Consider the following 19462-nt stretch of genomic DNA (forward strand, 5'->3'; position numbering starts at 1 on the left):
TAAGGTGGGGACTAGCTATTGACATAGCCCTGGGTTCAAAACCCAGGGCTGGTACAAACTTACTGGGTGACCTTAGACAAATCACTGCAGTGCTATGTGCCTCAGTTTCCCCACTTATGCATGAATAATCCTGCCTGTGTTTGAAGACTGATTTCAGCTCAAGCAGGGCCTGTCTGTGTCTGGACAGCTCCTGGCACAGTGAGGACCTCTCTGTTTGTACAGGTCTCCATTGGGCAGTGCACATGAGGTGGGTGTTTATATTCCACTTCCTTTGTGGGTTTCTTCTGTGCCAGGAGAGCTTGTGAGTGGGGAGGGCTGGGGCTGTCTCAGGAGCCTGGGGGGACACAGCTGTCTGTAGCACACGGCTGGGCAGAGGGGGTGTTTTGCAGGGACTGCGTCCTGCCATTTGCCAGGCTTGGCGCACTTGGCAGATCAAAAGAGGTAAAACAACCCTCCAATGGGCCAAATGGGGAAACTGAGGCACAGCAAGGGGCATGACTGTCCCGAGGACAGTTGGGATACATAGAACCCAGCTATCCTGGAGCCCAGCTTTTCTTGCTCTAACCACTCACCCCGCACCGCTCCCCGAGCCAGGGATCCTTGTTCTCCGGAGGCTCTGCCTCTCCTGGTGGCTGACTCAGCCAGTTCCCGTCTCTGACCTTGCAGGGCCCTTGGCCTGATATCGACACTCCGTCACACCTGCATGTGATTGGTCCAGGCCCAGCGTGTGCCAAAGCCAGCGATACCCTGTCCTTATCGGGCTGGGTTATCGGCTGTGGGGAGATTGCCGGCTCCTCGCAGACTGGCACACGCACACACAGTGACACGCACACGCAGAGTGATACACAAATATACACTCAGTGACGGAGACACACTAGCCCTGAGCAGCACACACACAGGCATGCCCTGGAACACGCCCACAAACACCTGCATACACTGGTGTGCGCACACACGCTCTGACACGCACACGGTAGACACACACACACACACACACACAACTGACACGCAAATGCCCTGACACACACACGAGAGGCACACATAGGCACTCACGTGCACACACTGACACACACATTCCAGGCCCTGTCATCACACACAAGTCCCCCACCCCCAGTGACAGACATCTGCCTAACTGGCACCAGAAACAGTGACTGCTGGCTCAGGTGGAGGTGGGCCTTTAAAGATACTGTCCCTTTAATCATGGCTGCACTGAGCTGCAGCAGTTCTTAGAGGCCTGGCAGCCCTGGGCATTGGGATTAGGGCAGTGCTGCCCCCAGCTGGCCAGGCTTCTTTGCTGCTCTCGGGTTCCCTCCTGTCCTTCTCAGGGAGCTGCCCTGAAAAAGCCTGTGTGCTGGGGGGTGCTTTTGTAGGTAGAGAGAGCCAGGACTCCTGGGTTCTCTCCCCAGCTCTGAGAGGGGGCTGGGAGCCAGGACTCCTGGGTTCGCTGCCCAGGATGTTAACACATGTTCATTTACACTCAGGCGACTTTACAAACCCAGCACCTCGTCCCCTGTGACCGAGTGCACCAGGGAACGACAGCAATGGCTGCCTGGCGGGAGGGAATTTTCCCCTTGCCCAGCATTTCCTGCAGGCTGTGAGCATCTACCTCAGCGCTCCAGCCACGCTCAGCCTGTGGGCCCATCTACCCTGGCCTCTGTCCTGCACTCCCCCCCACCCCCCGATAGAGAGCCATGGGCCCATCCTGCTTAGTTTCCACCCTCTCCCTACAGCTCAGCATCTTGCCCTCGTCGCTTACTGCTATGCCCCCTTCCTCGTCCCCCTGGCTCTGATCCATGGGCCCATCTACCCTATCGGGCCCCCTTCTGGCACGCTTGCTCCCTGGCTGCATCAGCCCTCCCCTGAAGCCAGGTGACCTGGTGCTTTTCTAGCACCAGTAGCAGGGCTATGAGGTAGATGTGACGATCTGTACCCCAAAGCCACATGCAGACCCCACCCCTTGCTTTGTTCACCACGAATGCCCTGTCTGACTGGATGTGGTAGCGCTGTCTGGGGACCTCTTGCTGTGTGCGCGTGCGATGAACTAGGGGGACGTGAGGATTTTATTCCCCTCGTTATGTTCAACGTGGCACCTGATGCCCTGTAGTAATACCAGCCGAGCGCCTCAGTTTCCCTAAGCACAGGATCAGTGCCTAGTCTAAATGGGGGTTTCGGTGGGATGACTTCTCACGTGTAGACAAGGGGGCCGCCAGGCTCTTTGTTACTGAGGCCACCAGGTGACCCCTTTCTTTCCCGGCAAACAGGACAAAGGCAGGAGGAGGGGCCTGGCTGGTTTGAATTGGGACTGGGCTGGTGAGTGGGGCAGTTGGGTCTGGCTCCAGTGGGAGGAGGGGGGCCAGGGCCTGGCTGGGGGACCCCTCTCCCCGAGATGGATGGTACTGACAGCTTCTGGTTTCCGTGCTGACATGTCTGTTCTATACTAGATCCCTGTCGCCTCATAACCCGCCTGCTTTCCCTTCTGAATGAGACCTACATCTGCCTGCGGGTGGGGGGCAGCGCCTGGGGACCCCCCCCCGATCTGTGACAGGCTGTTACTGAAATACACTGTGAGGCTGGAACACCTACAGCCAGGGCTGCTGACCGGGCCTGGGGACCGGGCAGGGACAGTTGCTGTGATATAAAAGCAGTGGTCAGAGCCTGGGACCCTTTTAATGGCCCCTGAGTCCCACGCTGACCCCTTACTGGAAATCCACATGCCCTGGGACTATCCCAGGGTCTGTGCCCAGTGCAGGTTTCTCACAGGGAGCCCGGAGACCAAGGAGGCTGCTTGAATTCAAGGCAGGAAGCTGGAGAACCCTATACAGGAGGGAATGTGATGTTCTCACTTGGCCTCACTCCCTTGACTTCTCGTGCTGGACAAGGCAGGGCCCAGGCCTAAGACCTTGTCCCATATGAGCTGGAAGGGGAAACTAGTAGTTAGAGGAGGGGGCTTGGGTATCAGGGCACTGAGATTCTGTCACTGTCCTTGGGTCTGGGAGGGTCTAGCAGTTAGAGCAGGGAGGGGACTGGGAATCAGGATTCTTGCCTGTGCTCTGGCTGGGCAGGGTGGTCTAATGGTTAGAGCAGGGAGCCTGGGAATCCTGGGTTCTTTTTGCAGCTCTGGGAGGGGAGAGGGGACAGGTGGGTTGGAGTGCAGGGTGAGAAAGATAAGTTATCCGACACACACTGGTCAAATAATTTATTGAACGAGTTTCCTCTGCCAGGTTTCTGGGCTCCCCGAAGCAGCAACGGGTGCAGGAACCCATCAAGGAGTTTTATCAGTAACTTTCAAAGCAGGCAGGAGTTTGCAGAAAGCAAAGGAAAGAGGGTGAGAGGAGAGGTGGCCTCTGAACTCAATGTGGAAGGGCCCAGCCCAGCTCAGCCCAGTTCATACAGGCTAACATTTATCCTCTGTCTCTACTACTCCCAGTGGGCGAATTCAGTTTCAGCTGGAACAATGGTTAGTCCCAGTGGAGCTTGGCTGTCCATGGAACTAGCAGATCTCTGCTAAAGTCAAGCAAACACTTCTCCAATGGGCTTTAGGAATGGAGCATCCAAGAACGGCAATTCATTGCAAAAGGATTTCACCTGAGCCACACTCCATAGCTGAGGGGTCCCAGACATGACTCTGTGCCCAAAGATAATGTACAGGGGATAATTTTGAACCCACCATAATTTCTCTGGAGTGCCTGATGCCAGGTTAATGAATGAGTCAAGTAACAATTCTCCTGAGCTCCCGCGAGTGCTGTACCTCAAGCGCTTGGAGGACTGCAGGGTCAGACAGGAGCAGGGGGATCACAGCCTGCAGCAGAACAATGCCCCCGAAAGCCTCTCTGAATTAACTCCCCTTTGCACGAGAGCAAGTCTCTTAGAAAGCGCCTCCAGCCTGCTAGCGACAGGGAATCCTCTGCGGCCTTGGCGCATTTGCTGCAGTGGCTCAGTCCTCTCCCTGGAGGAATGGATTGTTTGTTTCCAGTCTGAAGGGCCATATGGGAGCCTTGCTGGGCTTCATGAGTGCCACAAGCGTGTCCAGCCTCAGTGCTCTCAGCCGATCAAGGGCAATCTCTGCCCAGGTGAAGGCAGGCGGGTGAAACACTGGCATAACGCAGGAGCCAGGACAGGTGTTCCAGAGCAAACAGCATTTGCGTAGCAGAGGCATTTGGCTGCTTATCAGTGGAGCTGGCAGGGAACAGCTTTCCCAGCTGGTTACTTGTGGCACCTGAGGTTCATTCCTGGGACTCACTGCAGGCGTTGGGACGGTGCGTGCTCTCTCTCAGGGTTTTACTGCTAACTCCCGAGACAGGTTTTTAAACCGCAGGGTGACTAAGAGCTGATCAAGGACCAGACTTCGTACCCAGCAGGGGGTGCGCTTGCTGGTCAGGCCAGGACAGATCTTGCTGAGTGCTCTTTCATTCGTTAGCCAGCAGCAGTAGTAGACTGTTATCTTCTAGACGGCACTAAGGGAAATACTCCATGAGCCAGCAGCAGACGTAGAGCTGGTGTACTAGCCAGCAGCGGTAGTAGGATGGTTATCGGTGGTGTTAAAGGAATCATCACACTAGCCAGCAGCAGTAGTAGGATGGTTATCGGTGGTGTTAAAGGAATCGTTACACTAGCCAGCAGCGGTAGTAGAGCTCTTATCCTCTATCACAACAAACAGGGATATGGGAGAATCTTTCCCAGGAGCCAATGGTGTGGCCTGAAATGGACCGGAGAAGCGGGAGGGGGAGATTGAGGGGGTAAGGCCCAATTTGGTGGGGACGGGAGGCAGCACGACAATTGGGACCACACCCTCCCTACCCTGCAGTGCCTGCTTCACCTCAGACCCTGGGCACCTTGGTGTGTGGACGGGTGGAATATGGCCTAGTCAGGGTCCTGGGGCTGGCAGGGGGGAATTTTTCTCCATGGATCCCACTCCTCACTGTGCACTGGTGGGGCCAGCAAGGGGGGTATTGCATGAGGGTTGGTGGGGGGACATGGACTCGCTGTTTTATGGGAGTAGATGGGCTGAGGAGATGACTGTGTTGCAGTGTGTGCCGGGCTGGGTGTGTACGCAGATAAGTGTTGAAAACTGCTACCCCCTCCCGGAAGGGTTGGCTCAGAGCTGAGGTGTGTTGAGGGGCTGGGTGGAAGGCTCAGCCTCTCAGGGATAGTGTCTGTAGGCTGACAAGCTGATGGTCACCACGACAGCAATCCACACAATCGTTATCACGATCCCCAGCCCGAGGGCCGTGTGGTTGAAAATCCGGGCCATCCGGGAGCTCTGCTGCGCCTGGGCGACGTTCCCGGCTCTGTTGGCATCCCTGGTCTGTGGAGACGGAGAAACAGGAACAGTGAACCACACTGTGCTGCCTGGGAACTGCTCACCCTGGGCTGAGATGCAGCCACATCTGGGGTGGGACAGCCACACGTAACACCACAAGGGAAAGACTCATCATCCGGTGCTCAGATACAGTAGCCTCTGTGGGGGAGCAGCAGGGGAACAGCCCTAGAGCGATGCCCCACCAGGAGCCTCAGCAGGGGCTGAGATGCAGCCACTTCTGGGGTGGGGTAGCCGAGTAACACCCATGAATAACCCCTCTGCCACACCCTCTCTTCTCTCTGTGTGGCTGTTCCTCAGTGCCTCTCTCACCAGTCCCCAGCTTTCCTGTGGCCCCACAGTCCCAACAGATCTTTTCCGTGGATGAAAAGCAGCTGGCTCGACTCAAGCCCAGGGGAATCAGGTGTCAGCCCCGGCCCTTCGCGTGGATCCTGGCTCCTTGCCGCACGCTCATCCAGCTGCACAAATCCTTACAATTACTACCCCAAAACAAAGGGACAAGGAATGGCCGGGGGGTCGGGGGGGAGAGCAGCCTACGTCGACAGCAATCTGGGCCCCACCCCTGGACCTGCCCGGCCCTATGCTGGCTCCCCACGCATAGCGAGCTTGCTTCGTGGTCCTTCTGCCAGGCCCCGAGGCATGGCTGCACACGGATGCTGTGAACAGGCCGCAGAGGGTGAGTTGTGTGGGCTGTGGAATTCGCTGCCACGAGGAGAGAGAGAGCCCCCAATGCCCTGCAGCACGGTGCCCCCTAGTGGGGCAATGACCAGCCTGACTGCCTGGGGGGGGTACGTCTCCCCACTCCCCCTCCCCCGACAGGCACAGCGCCCCCTAGTGGGGCAACGACCAGCCTGACTGCCTGGAGGATACCTCTCCCCACCCCACCCCCGACAGGCACAGCGCCCCCTAGTGGGGCAACGACCAGCCTGACTGCCTGGGGAATACCTCTCCCCACCCCACCCCCGACAGGCACAGCGCCCCCTAGTGGGGCAACGACCAGCCCTACTGCCTGGGGAATACCTCTCCCCACCCCACCCCCGACAGGCACAGCGCCCCCTAGTGGGGCAACGACCAGCCCGACTGCCTGGGGAATACCTCTCCCCACCCCACCCCCGACAGGCACAGCGCCCCCTAGTGGGGCAATGACCAGCCCGACTGCCTGGGGAATACCTCTCCCCACCCCACCCCCGACAGGCACAGCGCCCCCTAGTGGGGCAACGACCAGCCTGACTGCCTGGAGGATACCTCTCCCCACCCCACCCCCCGACAGGCACAGCGCCCCCTAGTGGGGCAACGACCAGCCCGACTGCCTGGGGAATACCTCTCCCCACCCCACCCCCGACAGGCACAGCGCCCCCTAGTGGGGCAACGACCAGCCCGACTGCCTGGGGAATACCTCTCCCCACCCCACCCCCGACAGGCACAGCGCCCCCTAGTGGGGCAATGACCAGCCTGACTGCCTGGGAGGGCACCCCCTCAGCTGACCCCTGCAGCACAGTGCCCCCTAGTGGTGCAATGCAGCCAGCCCTGACACCCGGCCCCCCCAGCTGGCTCCCTACACCACAGCACCCCCAAGAGCCCTGCTGGGGCACTGGGACCAGCCCCCACTACCAGGGAGAACTGGCCCCCCCCACCCCTTTCAGAACAGCACCCCTTAGGGACTCACCTGGATGGAATACACCAGCGCCACGATGCCCAGGGGCAGGCAGCAGCAGAGGAGGGTGAAGATGGAGTAGCCCAGGTAATCATTCTCGTGGGCAGCAGGTGGGGAGACCAGGACGACCTGCTGTGGGGCATAGAGTATCGGGCCTTGGTTGGGGTCCCCGCTGTACGGGGGGTAAGAGCCCTGGGGGTAGGGGGGCACTCCAGGCATTGCCCCATAGCTTGCATGGGGGAATTTCCCGCCAGCAGGGCTTAGTGGGGGAGAGGCCCCATACGGGGTCACACTGGAGTAGGGAGGGGGCTGAGGAGGGGCAGAGGGCTGGGGGCCTTTCTCATAGCTGGGAGAGCTCATGGTGCCTGGCCACCTCTCAGGGGCTGCGCTTCCTTGGGGGTGTGTTAATTTCCTCTTCTCCTCTGGGCTGTTCTCTAGTTTCTCCGGCACCTGCCCTGGTGATTCCCGAGCCCACCTGGGGCACTCTCCCCGAAAGCCTTTCAGGCTTTTCTTTGCCACCTGCCGCTGCCTTTGGCTCTGGGTCCTCTGCTTTGCCTTTCCCTCCTTCCTCCGGTGAGAAAAACGCTCCGGGCTCCTCCACTCTGCCTTTCCCTCTCTCTTCTTCCTCTTTGCAGAACCAGTTTCCCTTTATCCCCCTGACAGAGCCAGCCCCTACACCCGCCCCCAGCTGGCACAGAGAAGTTGGGCAAGAACCACAAGGCCAGTCTCAGCCACACCCAGAAAGCAAATGTGAGTGGTGATAAAGGCTCCCACACTCTGCCCCACCCGTCCTTGCCAAGTGACCCGTTAAAAGCTAATGTGATGTTGCTGAGAACACAGAGGTTGCTCCAGGGGAGGGGGTTCTGTATCTAACCGCTAGACATCACTCCCCTCCCCGAGTTAGGGTGAGACCCAGCCCAGGCAATTTGGCTCCCAGCTACCCTGGCTGTAGCCACTAGACCCCACTCGCCTCCCATAACAAGGGAGAGAACCCAGGAGTCCTGACTTCCTGCCCACCCAGTCGCCTGCCCCTCCTGTGTTGCTGTATGATTGTGAAAGCCATTTATAACACTGGTAGTTCACCGCAGCTATAAAGTTACTTTTTCTGATTTTTCTCCCTGCTTTTGAATCATTCAACCCCATAAAAATGACGGGTTCATTAGGGAAATGCAACCAGCTGCCTATTATCATCATTCATTACTGTGTAGCGGGGCTTTTTTTCTGGTGGAATGCGCCAAAACAGAGTTCCGGCACCTTTTTGCTGTTAGAACACCAGAAAACTTTTCATTGCTGGTTCTGAAGCAGCACAACTCTGGGGCAGAAGCCCCTGCTGGTCCCTCAGCACTGGGTCGTTAAAACTGAACACCCTAACCCCTAGGAGGAATCATCATCTGTGAGTTCTGGCACCCTTTTTTCTAGGAAAAAAGCACTGCAGTGTATATATGCAAAGCTGCCTCCTGAAGTCAGGCTATGCTACAAAACTACAGTAGGCAAACAGGCACACCCTAACGAGCATATACCCGTTCACACACCGATGAATCTCCTGCCCACTGTGGACGCGCTTCACGCTGTTGCCCAGAACATTTTAAACGTCTGATACTCTAAAAGGAGCAGAAAATGAACATCTGCATCAAAATATGGTTCAGAACACAAGGAAATATACAAAAGTTAAAATACAACAGAACTGGAGAAAAGGACAAAGCTGGGCTCACGCACTGCAAATGGGCTGGCCAGTTATGAAACATAAGTATTTAGGCTAATCACCCCAAGTCCAGCCTTGGAAAGGGTTTATTCAACAGAAAAGTTTTATTTGGGGGATTAGAGATTCATTTGTTCCTTAACCTCAGAGGTAGCATTGTGCTTGGAGTTCTGTGTTAGTTCTACAAGCTCATTGAATTTTGCTCCTCAGAGCATTAAATCACTGAATGCTTTCCCGTCCCTCCTTCCAGCCACCAAAACAAACCATGATACTTACCCAGAAAAATGAGGAAGAGGTTTTTCTTTTTTTGGTGTGTCTGGGTGTTGGTAATAAGCGCCCATAAATTCTTGGAGAAAATTAAGAAAATCAAATCTGAAAATCAATGGCCTTATTTATCAAGGTGTCCACTCTCACAGCAGCTGTTGGAGAAACCTGTCCCTGCCTGTGGGGTGAGGGTGGCAGAGAGAGAGAGAGAGAGAGAGAGAGAGAGAGAGAGTGTGTGTGTGTGTGTGTTGGAGGGAGTGGGTAGTGTTGGTGCCAGGTCATCAAATCACAAAATACAAGAACCAGAAGGGGCATATTGAGATTCAGTCAACCTGTGGAACTCCTTGCTGGAGGAGGTTGTGAAGACCAAGACCTGAACAGGGCTTAAAAAAGAGCAAGATAAGTCCATGGAGGCTAGGTCCATCGATGGCTATCAGCCAGGTGGGGTGGGAATGGTGTCCGTCGCCTCTGTTTGTCAGAAGCTGAGAATGAACGGCAGGGGAGGAGGGTTTGCTTGGGCGATCAACAGCCGGAAGCCAGTGGCCGTGCCTGTCATTCAGCAAACCACATAAGGGCAGGTGGTGTGTTCCCATGGCCCAAGGAACCGTTATGGACCAGTGATTTTTCCATTCCCCAGGGCTGTGGGCTCCCTTCAGGCCGTATGTTACCATTCACCAGGCAGAGGATATAAACTGCTTTTGCAACAGCTCCATTGTGCTACTTTCCCACCCCATATCTCTGGGCTGTGGATTTACAACTAAGAGGAGCAACTCGAACTCTGGACTTTCTGATCTTTGCTGGTTACTAGAGAGACTTTTACAAAACAGGGTCCTGTTCCATCAAGCCTGACCTAAGGACTTTGCAATCACTAATACGTGTAGGGTTTATTACCTCTTTATAACTTTACTTATTATTACATCTCTTGCTAGGTTACTAAGGGCTGACCGATAGCATTGCAAGAGACAAGATTCGTACAGCCGGCGAGGTAAGAGTCTGCTCCTTTGGATGGAGAACAAACTGGCTTTTCAGTAGCCCCTCCTATTTTTGATCTCTGAGGATTATCTGGGTAGGGTGGTGCAACAGAAGCTCCTGTTACAGGTTTGATGCGTGGCATTCTCATGGTGTTCCCTCCCAAGCTTTGAATCAGATTCTGAACTGTGCTTTTTATCCTCAGACAACCATGCACATAATATATGGTGACGCCCATCTCATAGAGCTGGAAGGGACCTTGGGAGGTCATTGAGTCCAGTCCCCTCCAGAATTGAGCTCACAAGCCTGGGTTTAGCAAGCCAGTGCTCAAACCAGTGAGCTATCCCTCCCACCTCACACAGGGCGAGGTCTTCTGCCGGGCCAGTCAGTGGCCAGCTCTGTGGGGTTGTCTGGGCTGTCCCCAGGAGAGGGACTGATCCAGTCAGGGCTACTGTGTGCCTAGGGGTGTGAACTGGAAGGTGGAAGGGTAGTGGGCTAGACGGGTCCGATCTGGGGTGACAAAGAGTGAGGCAGGATAGTAGGCTGGGTATAGTCAGCGCTGTAGGGACAGAGGGAACTAGGCAGGACAGGCCAGTGGCTGCCTCTCAGTGAGGGGATGCAGGAGGGAGGCCAGGGCAGATGGGCCCATGGGACAACTGGCCCTGGAGCTCTGAGGTAAATGTGCACAGCCTGCAGGAAGTGTTAGGTAAGGGGAGGAATTCCCACCTGTCAGGCAGCGATTGTTTGATTGTTCTCGTTTCCTGGCTTGCTCCGGTAAGAGGCAGTGCGTGTGTGGGTGGGTGGGGAAGCGTAGCTGCAGCGTCACCGGGGAGGTGGCTGTTAGCATTATATAGACAGGTGAGTTTAAACAAATGTGTTACTGAAGTGGAGATGAAAGCTAGGAGTCCTGGCTGCCAGCCCCCCACTACTGGCCCTCCTAGATCAGGGACTAGAACCCAGGGGTCCTGGCTCCCAGCTTCCCCCCACCAACATCCTCTCCCAGAACTGCACACTCCTGTGCTCTAAGCACGAGTCCCCACTCCCCTCCCTGTTTTGGGGATAGAACTTAGGCATCCTATCTCCCAGTCCCCCGCCCCCCCACTCTAACCACTAGGCACCACTTCCCTTCGCAGAGTTACATTTCCCCATTTTTCTCCCCTCTGCCCCGCTCCCTGTAGCACAGCACCCCGCGGTGCAGCTCTGGGACACCAGGGCTGGCCGTGTCCGTCAGGGGAGAGCTCCCAATCCTCCCCCTGCAGCACACCGCCCGCTAGTGCAGCTCTGGGGCATCGGCGCCAGCCCTGCCTCCCAGGGGAGAGCCCCCACTCCGTCTCCTAGCATGGCTATGGGACATCAGGGCCAGCCAGCTCTGCCTGCTGGGGGAGAGTCTGAGTTTTGGACTCTGGTTCATCTACTTCCTTGCTGAATGCAAACAAAACATTTTCCAGTATACTTAGGGTGGCTCCCTCTGCATCTGTAAACCACTGACTTCAGCAAACACCCCCCACCCACGCCCTACTGAAAGATCTAGGTGAGCTTTCCTCTTGCATCCGTTCTCCAGCTTTTCCCACCCCAGAGGTGGCTGCACCTCAGTGCTGAGGAAGCTGTCCTGTGCGGTCTTGCTGCGCAACTGTTCCCCGGCTGCACCACCTGCTTATCTGTCCTTCCCCTGCACTGGCAAAACCCAAGGAGGGGTTGAACACTGCCCTCTCACCTGACAACGCTGGATACAGAAGTCCATTACCGTAGGCACCCAACAACATGAAAGGCAGCTGGGTGGTGAGCCTGACCCTGAAAGACCAATCAACTGGCATGGTGTGGTATATTCTAGTGCCCCAGCTATTTCAGACCCACAGATAGTCTCCAGCCAGCATTTCTGCAGTGGCTAAGGTCTGGAAACAGAAGCCAGGACTCCTGGCTCCTGCCCTACACTAACCACTAGACTCTACTCTTCTTCCAGTCTTGGGGCTAGAACCCAGAGGTCCTGGCTCCCTGACCTCCCTTCCCAGAGGCAGATAAAACCCCAGTGTCCAGGGGCTGGACTGGGGGAAGTTAAGCTTGTATGGGGAGATCTAGAGCTTGTTTGTTGCTACCAGGAAGTGGATGAACAGCATGGAGAATAAATAGACCAGGCACTGCCATCACTGTGGCCTCCCCACACTGCCCGCCTCCCCAGCTGCCAGGATCCCTCCCTGATCTCCCTGCCTAGGATTGCTGCATCTGAATTGGTTTAAACTTGACCTAACTTGAGAGAACCGGCGTCCACTGTGGTTACATGTAAGCTCCTCTATAAAACCATGTAGCCAAAACAACCACAGCCCTCTACTCAAAACCAGGGCATGCCTGGGCAGAGGGGTATGACACTGCATGCGCTATACCTTTGTATGGGGAGTTACAGATACCTAAGGGTAGATCTGTCCTGCCAAAGCTGGGATGTGTCTCGGGGGGACACCCTCAGCCAGACTGGCATCAGCAGGGCCCATCAAAAGGCATTAAGAGGAGCATTTGCAGCAGATCTAGAGAAGTTATTATTCCTCCTTATTCAGCACTGGTGAGGCCTCAGCTGGCGTGTTGCATTCAGTTCTGGGTCCCCCACTACAGAAGGGGTAGTAACAGAGAGGGAGCCATGCTAGTCTATATACTATCTTCAACAATGTGCACCCCACCATCAACTTATGCTTCAATTACTCCATGCAAGAGATACATTTCTCGGACACTACAATACAAATCAAGGATGGCCTGATCGGTACCACACTGTACCGGAAACCCACTGATCGCTATACTTACCTACACACTTCTAGCTTCCATCCTGCACACGTGACTAGATCCATTGTTTACAGTCAAGCTCTTAGGTACAATCACATTTGCTTTGATCCAACTGACAGGCTACGTCTACACGTGAAGGCAACATCGAAATAGGCTATTTCGATGAGTAACGTCTACACGTCCTCCAGGGCTGGCAACGTCGATGTTCAACTTCAACGTAGCGCAGCACCACATCGAAATAGGCGCTGCGAGGGAACGTCTACACGCCAAAGTAGCACACATCGAAATAAGGGTGCCAGGCACAGCTGCAGACAGGGTCACAGGGCGGACTCAACAGCAAGCTGCTCCCTTAAAGGGCCCCTCCCAGACACACTTGCACTAAACAACACAAGATACACAGAGCCTACAACTGGTTGCAGACCCTGTGCCTGCAGCATGGATCCCCAGCTGCAGCAGCAGCAGCCAGAAGCCCTGGGCTAAGGGCTGCTGCCCACGGTGACCATAGAGCCCCGCAGGGGCTGGAGAGAGAGCGTCTCTCAACCCCTCAGCTGATGGCCGCCATGGCGGACCCCGCTATTTCGAAGTTGCGGGACGCGCAACGACTACACGGTCCCTACTTCGACATTGAACGTCGAAGTAGGATGCTATTCCTATCCCCTCATGGGGTTAGCGACTTCGACGTCTCGCCGCCTAACGTCGAAGTTAACTTCGAAATAGCGCCCGGCGCGTGTAGCCGTGACGGGCGCTATTTCGAAGTTAGTGCCGCTACTTCGAAATAGCGTGCACGTGTAGACACGGCTACAGAGACCAAAAACTACAAAATCTTTACCAAATATTCATAAACTTGAATTACCCACCAGGAGAAATAAAAAAAACAAATCGACAGGGCCAGATGAATACCCAGAGACCAGCTACTCCAAGATAGGCCCAAAAAAGCCAAGAACAGAACACCGCTGGTCATCACCTAGAGCCCCCAACTCAAACCACTGCAATGCATTATTAAAGACCTACAACCTATCCTTAATCAGGATGCCACACTCCAGAAGGCCCTAGGTGACAGGCCTGTTCTCTCCCACAGACAACCTCCCAACCTTATGAGGATTCTAACCAACAGCCACAGCATATACTGCAGGGACACCAGTCCTGGGACTTTTTCTTGCAACAAAGCCTGCTGCCAGCTTTGTCCACATATTTATTCTGACGATACCATCACTGAACCTAACCAGGTTAGTCACAGAATCACAGGCACATTCTCATGTTCCTCAACTAACATCGTATCTGCCACCATGTGCCAACAATGGCCAGATGCTTTGTATATTGGACAGACTTCAAACTCTCTCAGACAAAGAGTTAATGGGCACAAAACAGACATCAAAACATTCCTGATCCACAAACCAGTTAGTCTACATTTTAATGGAGTGGGCCATTCTGTTAATGACTTTTATTGAAGAAGAATTTTCAGTCTGCTTTAGAAGGAAAATTTCATATTCAAATTTGACACGTTAACACGTGGTTTGAACCGGGACACAAATTTTCTGGGATATTATAGGGGCTCTTTGGCATACTTGGCTTAATCTAATTCTTGACTTCCCCCCGCACCCCTCGGCTCTCTGATTTGCTCACCTTGCTCATTTTTTTCTGATTTGTCAACTTTGATTATTGTTTTGGTTCTCTGTGCCTTAAATATTGAGTCTGTTCCAGTCTGTCTATGGTCTGAAGAAGTGGGTCTGTCCCATGAAAGCTCACCACCGAATAAAACTAGTTTGTTAGTCTTTAAAGTGCTACCTGACTGTTTTTTCGTTTTGATAGAAAGGATGTGGATGCATTGGCGAGGGACCAGCAGAGGGCAACCAAAATGATTAGTGGGCTGGAGCACATGACCTAGGACTGGTGTCTGCAACCTGTGGGTCCAGAGCTGCATGTAGCTCTTTACAGAGTTCTTCGTGGCTCCCAGCGCTTTAATAGCAAAGTTTAAAAAAAAAAATCCTTCCTGGTTATTTTTGATGTTTTGGTGAAGGTCTAAAAGCTGAGTAATGAACAGCTCTTTGCTAAATAGCAAACGATAGGTGATCGTGAAAAGTGGGGTAACTCTCCCTTTAATATGTGCAGTGGGTTGTGGGATACGTGTGTGCACTGTTCTGCAAATAGGGGTTACGAGAAGCATGGTTTGATGTTATTTATTAAGGACCGTCTCGTGTTCACCTGCCTCACGGCGCTTGAGTTATTGAGGATTTTACCGCATTCGAAAAAAATGGCTCTTCTTGGTCTTTTGGTTGCTGACCCCTGACCTATGAGGAGAGGCTGAGGGATTTGGGCTTATTTGGTTTGCAGAAGAGAAGAGCGAGGGGCGATTTGATAGCAGCCTTCACCTACCTGAAGGGGGTTCTAAAGGGGATGGGGAGAGGCTGTTCTCGGTAGTGATGGATGGTAGAACAAGGAACAATGGTCTCAAGTTACAGCAGGAGAGGAGTGGGTTGGATATAAGGAAAAAGTGTTTCCCCAGGAGGGTGGTGAAGCACTGGAATGTGTTGCCTAGGGAGATGGTGGAATCTCCATCCCTAGAGGTTTTTAAGTCCTGGCTTGACAATGCACTGATTTCGTTGGGTTTGGTCCTATTCTGGGCAGGGGGCTGGACTCGATGACCTCCTGAGGTCCCTTCCAGCCCTGGGATTCTATGATTCTAAGAATCACCAACTATACAATGAGCCCATTGAAAGGAACCATGGGCTGCGCCTTATGCATCGGTAAGACATATGGACAGAGACCTCTAAGACGGTGGCTCCCAACCTTCTCCTTACTGCAGATCCCCATCCATCCTCCCAAACCATTCGCGAAGGAACCCACCACATCCATTTTCATACAGCCATTAATAACATTACTGGAAGAGATTTAATTTAACAATAATTATTGTCACTTTGCAATTTGTTTGCAACTTATTTTTCAAGATCATTCAGATTTATCATTTCCTGTTTTCATGGACCCCCATCCCTGCAATACCCTCCCAGACTCCCAGGTGGGGAGCCCTAGGGCATACAAAGCACCAGCTAAACTGTGGTGAAGCACTCGTTTGGCAAAGGACTGCAGTAACTGTGTGAGCAGTTGACTCCATTAACCAAGGGTTAAACAGAGACTGGGAGTGGCTCGCAGTTTACAAAGACAGCTTCTCTGCCCTGGGTGTTAATATCTCTCCATTAGGCTCTGACAATGGCTCACATCCCCCTGTCTGATCTAATTTGTTTTTCCCTCTTTTGAATAAGTACTGTTGACACTGGGCCATTTCCACCTTGCTGAATAGACCTTGTCAGCTCTGGCCCTCCCTCTTACTGGGACCCCACTCTTTAAATACACCTCTGAAACCAACCCCCCACTCATGCATCTGATGAAGTGGATCTTTGCCCATGAAAGCTTACGCTCCAAAATATCTGTTAGTCTATAAGGCGTCACAAGACTTCTTCTTGTTCTCAAATCTACAGACTAACATGGCGACCTCTCTGATACTTGTGTGAGCAGGGGCTCCCCTTTCCAAGGAGGGAAGATTGTGAGCTGGGATTCCCATGCAGCCTAGAGGAAGCAAAGAACGAAGAACTTACGACTGCCCGAACAGCAGCCAAGCAAGACCTGAAACAGCCGGGAGCTTTGCAGAGGGAAATAACCCACCCCTGGAATGCTGAATGGGTATGTTCCTTGCCTCGTCCATTAGGTGGTGCTGTGCATACTGATAAAACCCAGAAGTGTTGGACTTGTAGGGCTGGAAGGGACCTCAGGAGGCCATCAGGTCCAGCCCCTGCCTAAAGCAGGATCAACCCCAACTAAATCATCCCAGCCGGGACTTTGTCAAACTGGGACTTGAAAACCTCTGGGGATGGAGAATCCACCACCTCTCTAGGTAACTCATTCCAGTGCTTCGCCGCCCTCCTGGGGAAAGAGTTTTTCCTAATATCCAAACTACACCTCCGGCTCTGTAAGTTGAGCCTATTGCTCCTTGTCCTGTCATCTGACACCACTGAGAACAGCCTCTCTGGAGCCGCCTTCAGGAAGTTGAAAGCTGCTATCAAATCCCCCCTCGTTCTTCCGCAAACTACATAAGCCCAAATCCCTCAGCCTCTCCTCCTTGGCCATGAGTTCCAGCCCCAGTTGGACTCCCCCCAGCCTCTCCCCTCCCCAAGCTGGGATAGAACCCAGGAGTCCTGCCTCCCAGCATCACATGTCTCTCTGTGGGGTTGGGCTGCAGATTTATGGTGTTAAAACATCTCTAACATCCAGGCGTGTCTGAGCTCATGGAGCTGTTTGTCCCTCTCCAGTCACCCAGCCTGGGCAGGCCCGATGTCAGGTCTAATGACGCAGGGACGGCCAATGCACTGCTTGTGTGACGTTGAAGTCAAACAGCACTTCCCAATCTCCAGGGACGGACCTACAGGCTGCTAGGAGCCCAGGGGTGAAAAAGGAGAAAATGCTGATTAATGCCCTTCCCTAAGAGCTGGCCCCTGGGGCAGAAAAGCAGCTGTGTTCGCATGACCTCTAAAGGCAGATCAAAGCAAACAGATTTGCCGCACAGCAAATCCTTAACCCATGAGACTCCCCACCCCTGGGTGCAGGGGTCATCCACACACTAGGGGTGTGTTTCACTGTCCTATGTCATGGCACCTAGAGCACCTACAGCGAGGAACCCTGAGTCCGCTCTAGAGCCTTAGCTGAGCGCCGGCTGGCTTTGAGCTCCCACTGCACAGGCTCCTGCATGAAGATCCAGAGGTTTCAGATTCGAGTCTGCGTACGGCTGATAACACAGGCAGGGTTAAGGATCCTGGCCTTGCTATGCCTTGTGCTGGCCAGACACACAGGCTGCATCTACATAAGAGGGTTTTTCTGACAAAATGCAAAACGTGCTTTGTCGACAGACTGTCGCCAAAACCCAGCACATGCCCTGGCAGCGATGTGACTCTCCGCATGGAGGAATAACACCTTTGTCAACCTTTGTTTCCTATCAACGAAAAGCTGCATAGATGCTCTGGGGCCTCTTTGTTGACAGACAGGCTTCCGGTTCACCAGGCAGCCCTGTTTGCTGAGCTTCCAGTTGGCTGTTCTGGCGGGAGAGTGGCTGGGCAGTCTGGCTGCTCTCTGTCAACAGGGTGCATTGGTCTTTAATTTGCTCTTGCATGTGGCTGTGATCTCTTCCGACAGTAACTTCTAGCAACAGATCACTGTAGGGTTCACCTAGCCCCAGTGACAGATGGTCCCTGCCCCAGCTGAAATCAGGGCTCCCTTGTGCTGGCTTGGCTCTGGAATTAACCAGTGATACATCCCTTCCCAGCTGGGCCCAGCTTCAGGAACGAGACACAGTTAAGCACTGTCAATAATCACTGCACAGTCACAGTCCTGACCTAACCCCAACCTGGGCAGCAGGGGGAGAGATGGTGAGTCCTACCTGGTCCCAGCAAAGGCCGTAACTGCCCCAGGGCCCAGTGATTCAAAAGAGCCCAGAGCTCCTGGTCACCATCACCACTATGGCAACAGCAGTGGCAGCTGGAGCCCTGGGCTATTTAAATCACCAGTGCATTTTGGGAAGCACGGACGATTGGTTGCCTGTGGCCCCGCCCCTTCTGCCACGCTCCTTCCAGCTGGCTCACTGCCTTGCCCAGGGGCCCAATGACTCTGTTGGTCCCACTGCGCCTACCTATACCTACTGTGGGTCTACCTGGGAGCTGAAAGCTGGCTTCCCAACTAGGGCGCTACCTCGCACTGCAATGCTGGGACAAGCTGCAAACCCCTCTGGGCCCTGCGCTCGCACAGCCCTGCATAGGCAGGGATACACCCAACAGAAGTACCGGGGCCCTTCTCCGGGTCACTCATGAACCAACAGAAGAGTGTCCCATCAATTCCCCCAGTTCTCCATGGAGGTCCCTGGAGCTGCACGCTCCTGCCCAGGCCAGAAGCCTGACCAGAGTCACTCTATTCCCTAGCCCAGGGGCAACATGTGGGGGTGTATGCGGGGTCACATACGCGCTCCCCCAGTGCCCACCTTCCACACTCACTGTCAGAGCTGAGCCACCCCTGGAGGAAGAGGTGGGTGGGGGTGGCGGACAGGTGGCTGCATGCATCTGACGAAGCGGGTCTTTGTCCACGAAAGCTCATGCTCCAAAATATCTGTTAGTCTGTGAGGTGCCACAGGACTTCTTGTTGTTTTTGAAGATACAGATTCACTCAGCGACCTCGCTGATATTTTGAAATAGGCGCTATGTGTCCGGACATGAATTTCCAAGTAGCTGGGTGCTAGTTCAAAATGCGGTTTATGTGTAGCTGTGTTATTTCCAAATCCGCTATTTCAAAATAGCTGTTTTGAAAGATCTTATATCAAAATACCCCCGAAGCATAGCTGTAGCCCGGCGTGTGCGTCTGTAGCTAGGGTAAGTATGTAATGCGCACGCCTAGGTGTGGCTTCCTGTGTTGTCTAATGGCACTGAGACCCCTTACACAGTGCAAGGTTGCACATGCTCTACCACTTCCACTAGCTATTTCGTAGCTCAAACTGTAGAATCTCCTGCACTAAAGCTCAAGTGAGCCTGGGGGCAGTTACACAAGGCCAAGGAGTCTTGTCTCTTCCCTCTTCCATAGCTTCTCCAGCGACCTTGCTGGAAAGCTCCTTTGATGCAGGGAGGATCAAGCACCCTCTCCTGTCTCGTACGCCTCGGGAGGGTGGATTCCCCTGAATGTCCCAGCCGTGCTGTTCGGCTGCTCTACGGTTGCATCTGGAAGGCATGAGCAAGGCACTGAACCCCACGATGAGGCCTGATGGGTCAGG

General features: G+C 54.1%; 1 protein-coding gene across 1 annotated transcript; it reads right to left on the reverse strand.

Moving 5' to 3' along the window:
* Positions 1 to 3178: 3178 nt before the first annotated feature.
* LOC142003756 (dispanin subfamily A member 2b-like) lies at positions 3179 to 7580 on the reverse strand. The gene is made up of 2 exons (XM_074981015.1): positions 6981 to 7580; positions 3179 to 5302 (listed from the first exon to the last, which is right to left on the reverse strand). Exons 1-2 carry the CDS (start codon positions 7326 to 7328, stop codon positions 5138 to 5140), a joined length of 513 nt encoding a protein of 170 aa, XP_074837116.1. The 5' UTR covers positions 7329 to 7580; the 3' UTR covers positions 3179 to 5137.
* Between the last annotated feature and the right edge of the window lie 11882 nt (positions 7581 to 19462).

The sequence above is a fragment of the Carettochelys insculpta genome, chromosome 30, assembly GCF_033958435.1.
Source record: "Carettochelys insculpta isolate YL-2023 chromosome 30, ASM3395843v1, whole genome shotgun sequence".
In the NCBI taxonomy this organism is placed as follows: domain Eukaryota; kingdom Metazoa; phylum Chordata; order Testudines; family Carettochelyidae; genus Carettochelys; species Carettochelys insculpta.

What these genes read in the sequence shown, in the direction of transcription:
- LOC142003756 (XM_074981015.1), bottom strand. Translation starts at nt 7,328, where the DNA reads ATGAGCTCTCCCAGCTATGAGAAAGGCCCCCAGCCCTCTGCCCCTCCT. An exon ending in CGCTGGTGTATTCCATCCAG is followed by an intron (nt 5,303 to 6,980) that starts GTGAGTCCCTAA and finishes CCGTCTCCACAG; the next exon opens with ACCAGGGATGCCAACAGAGC.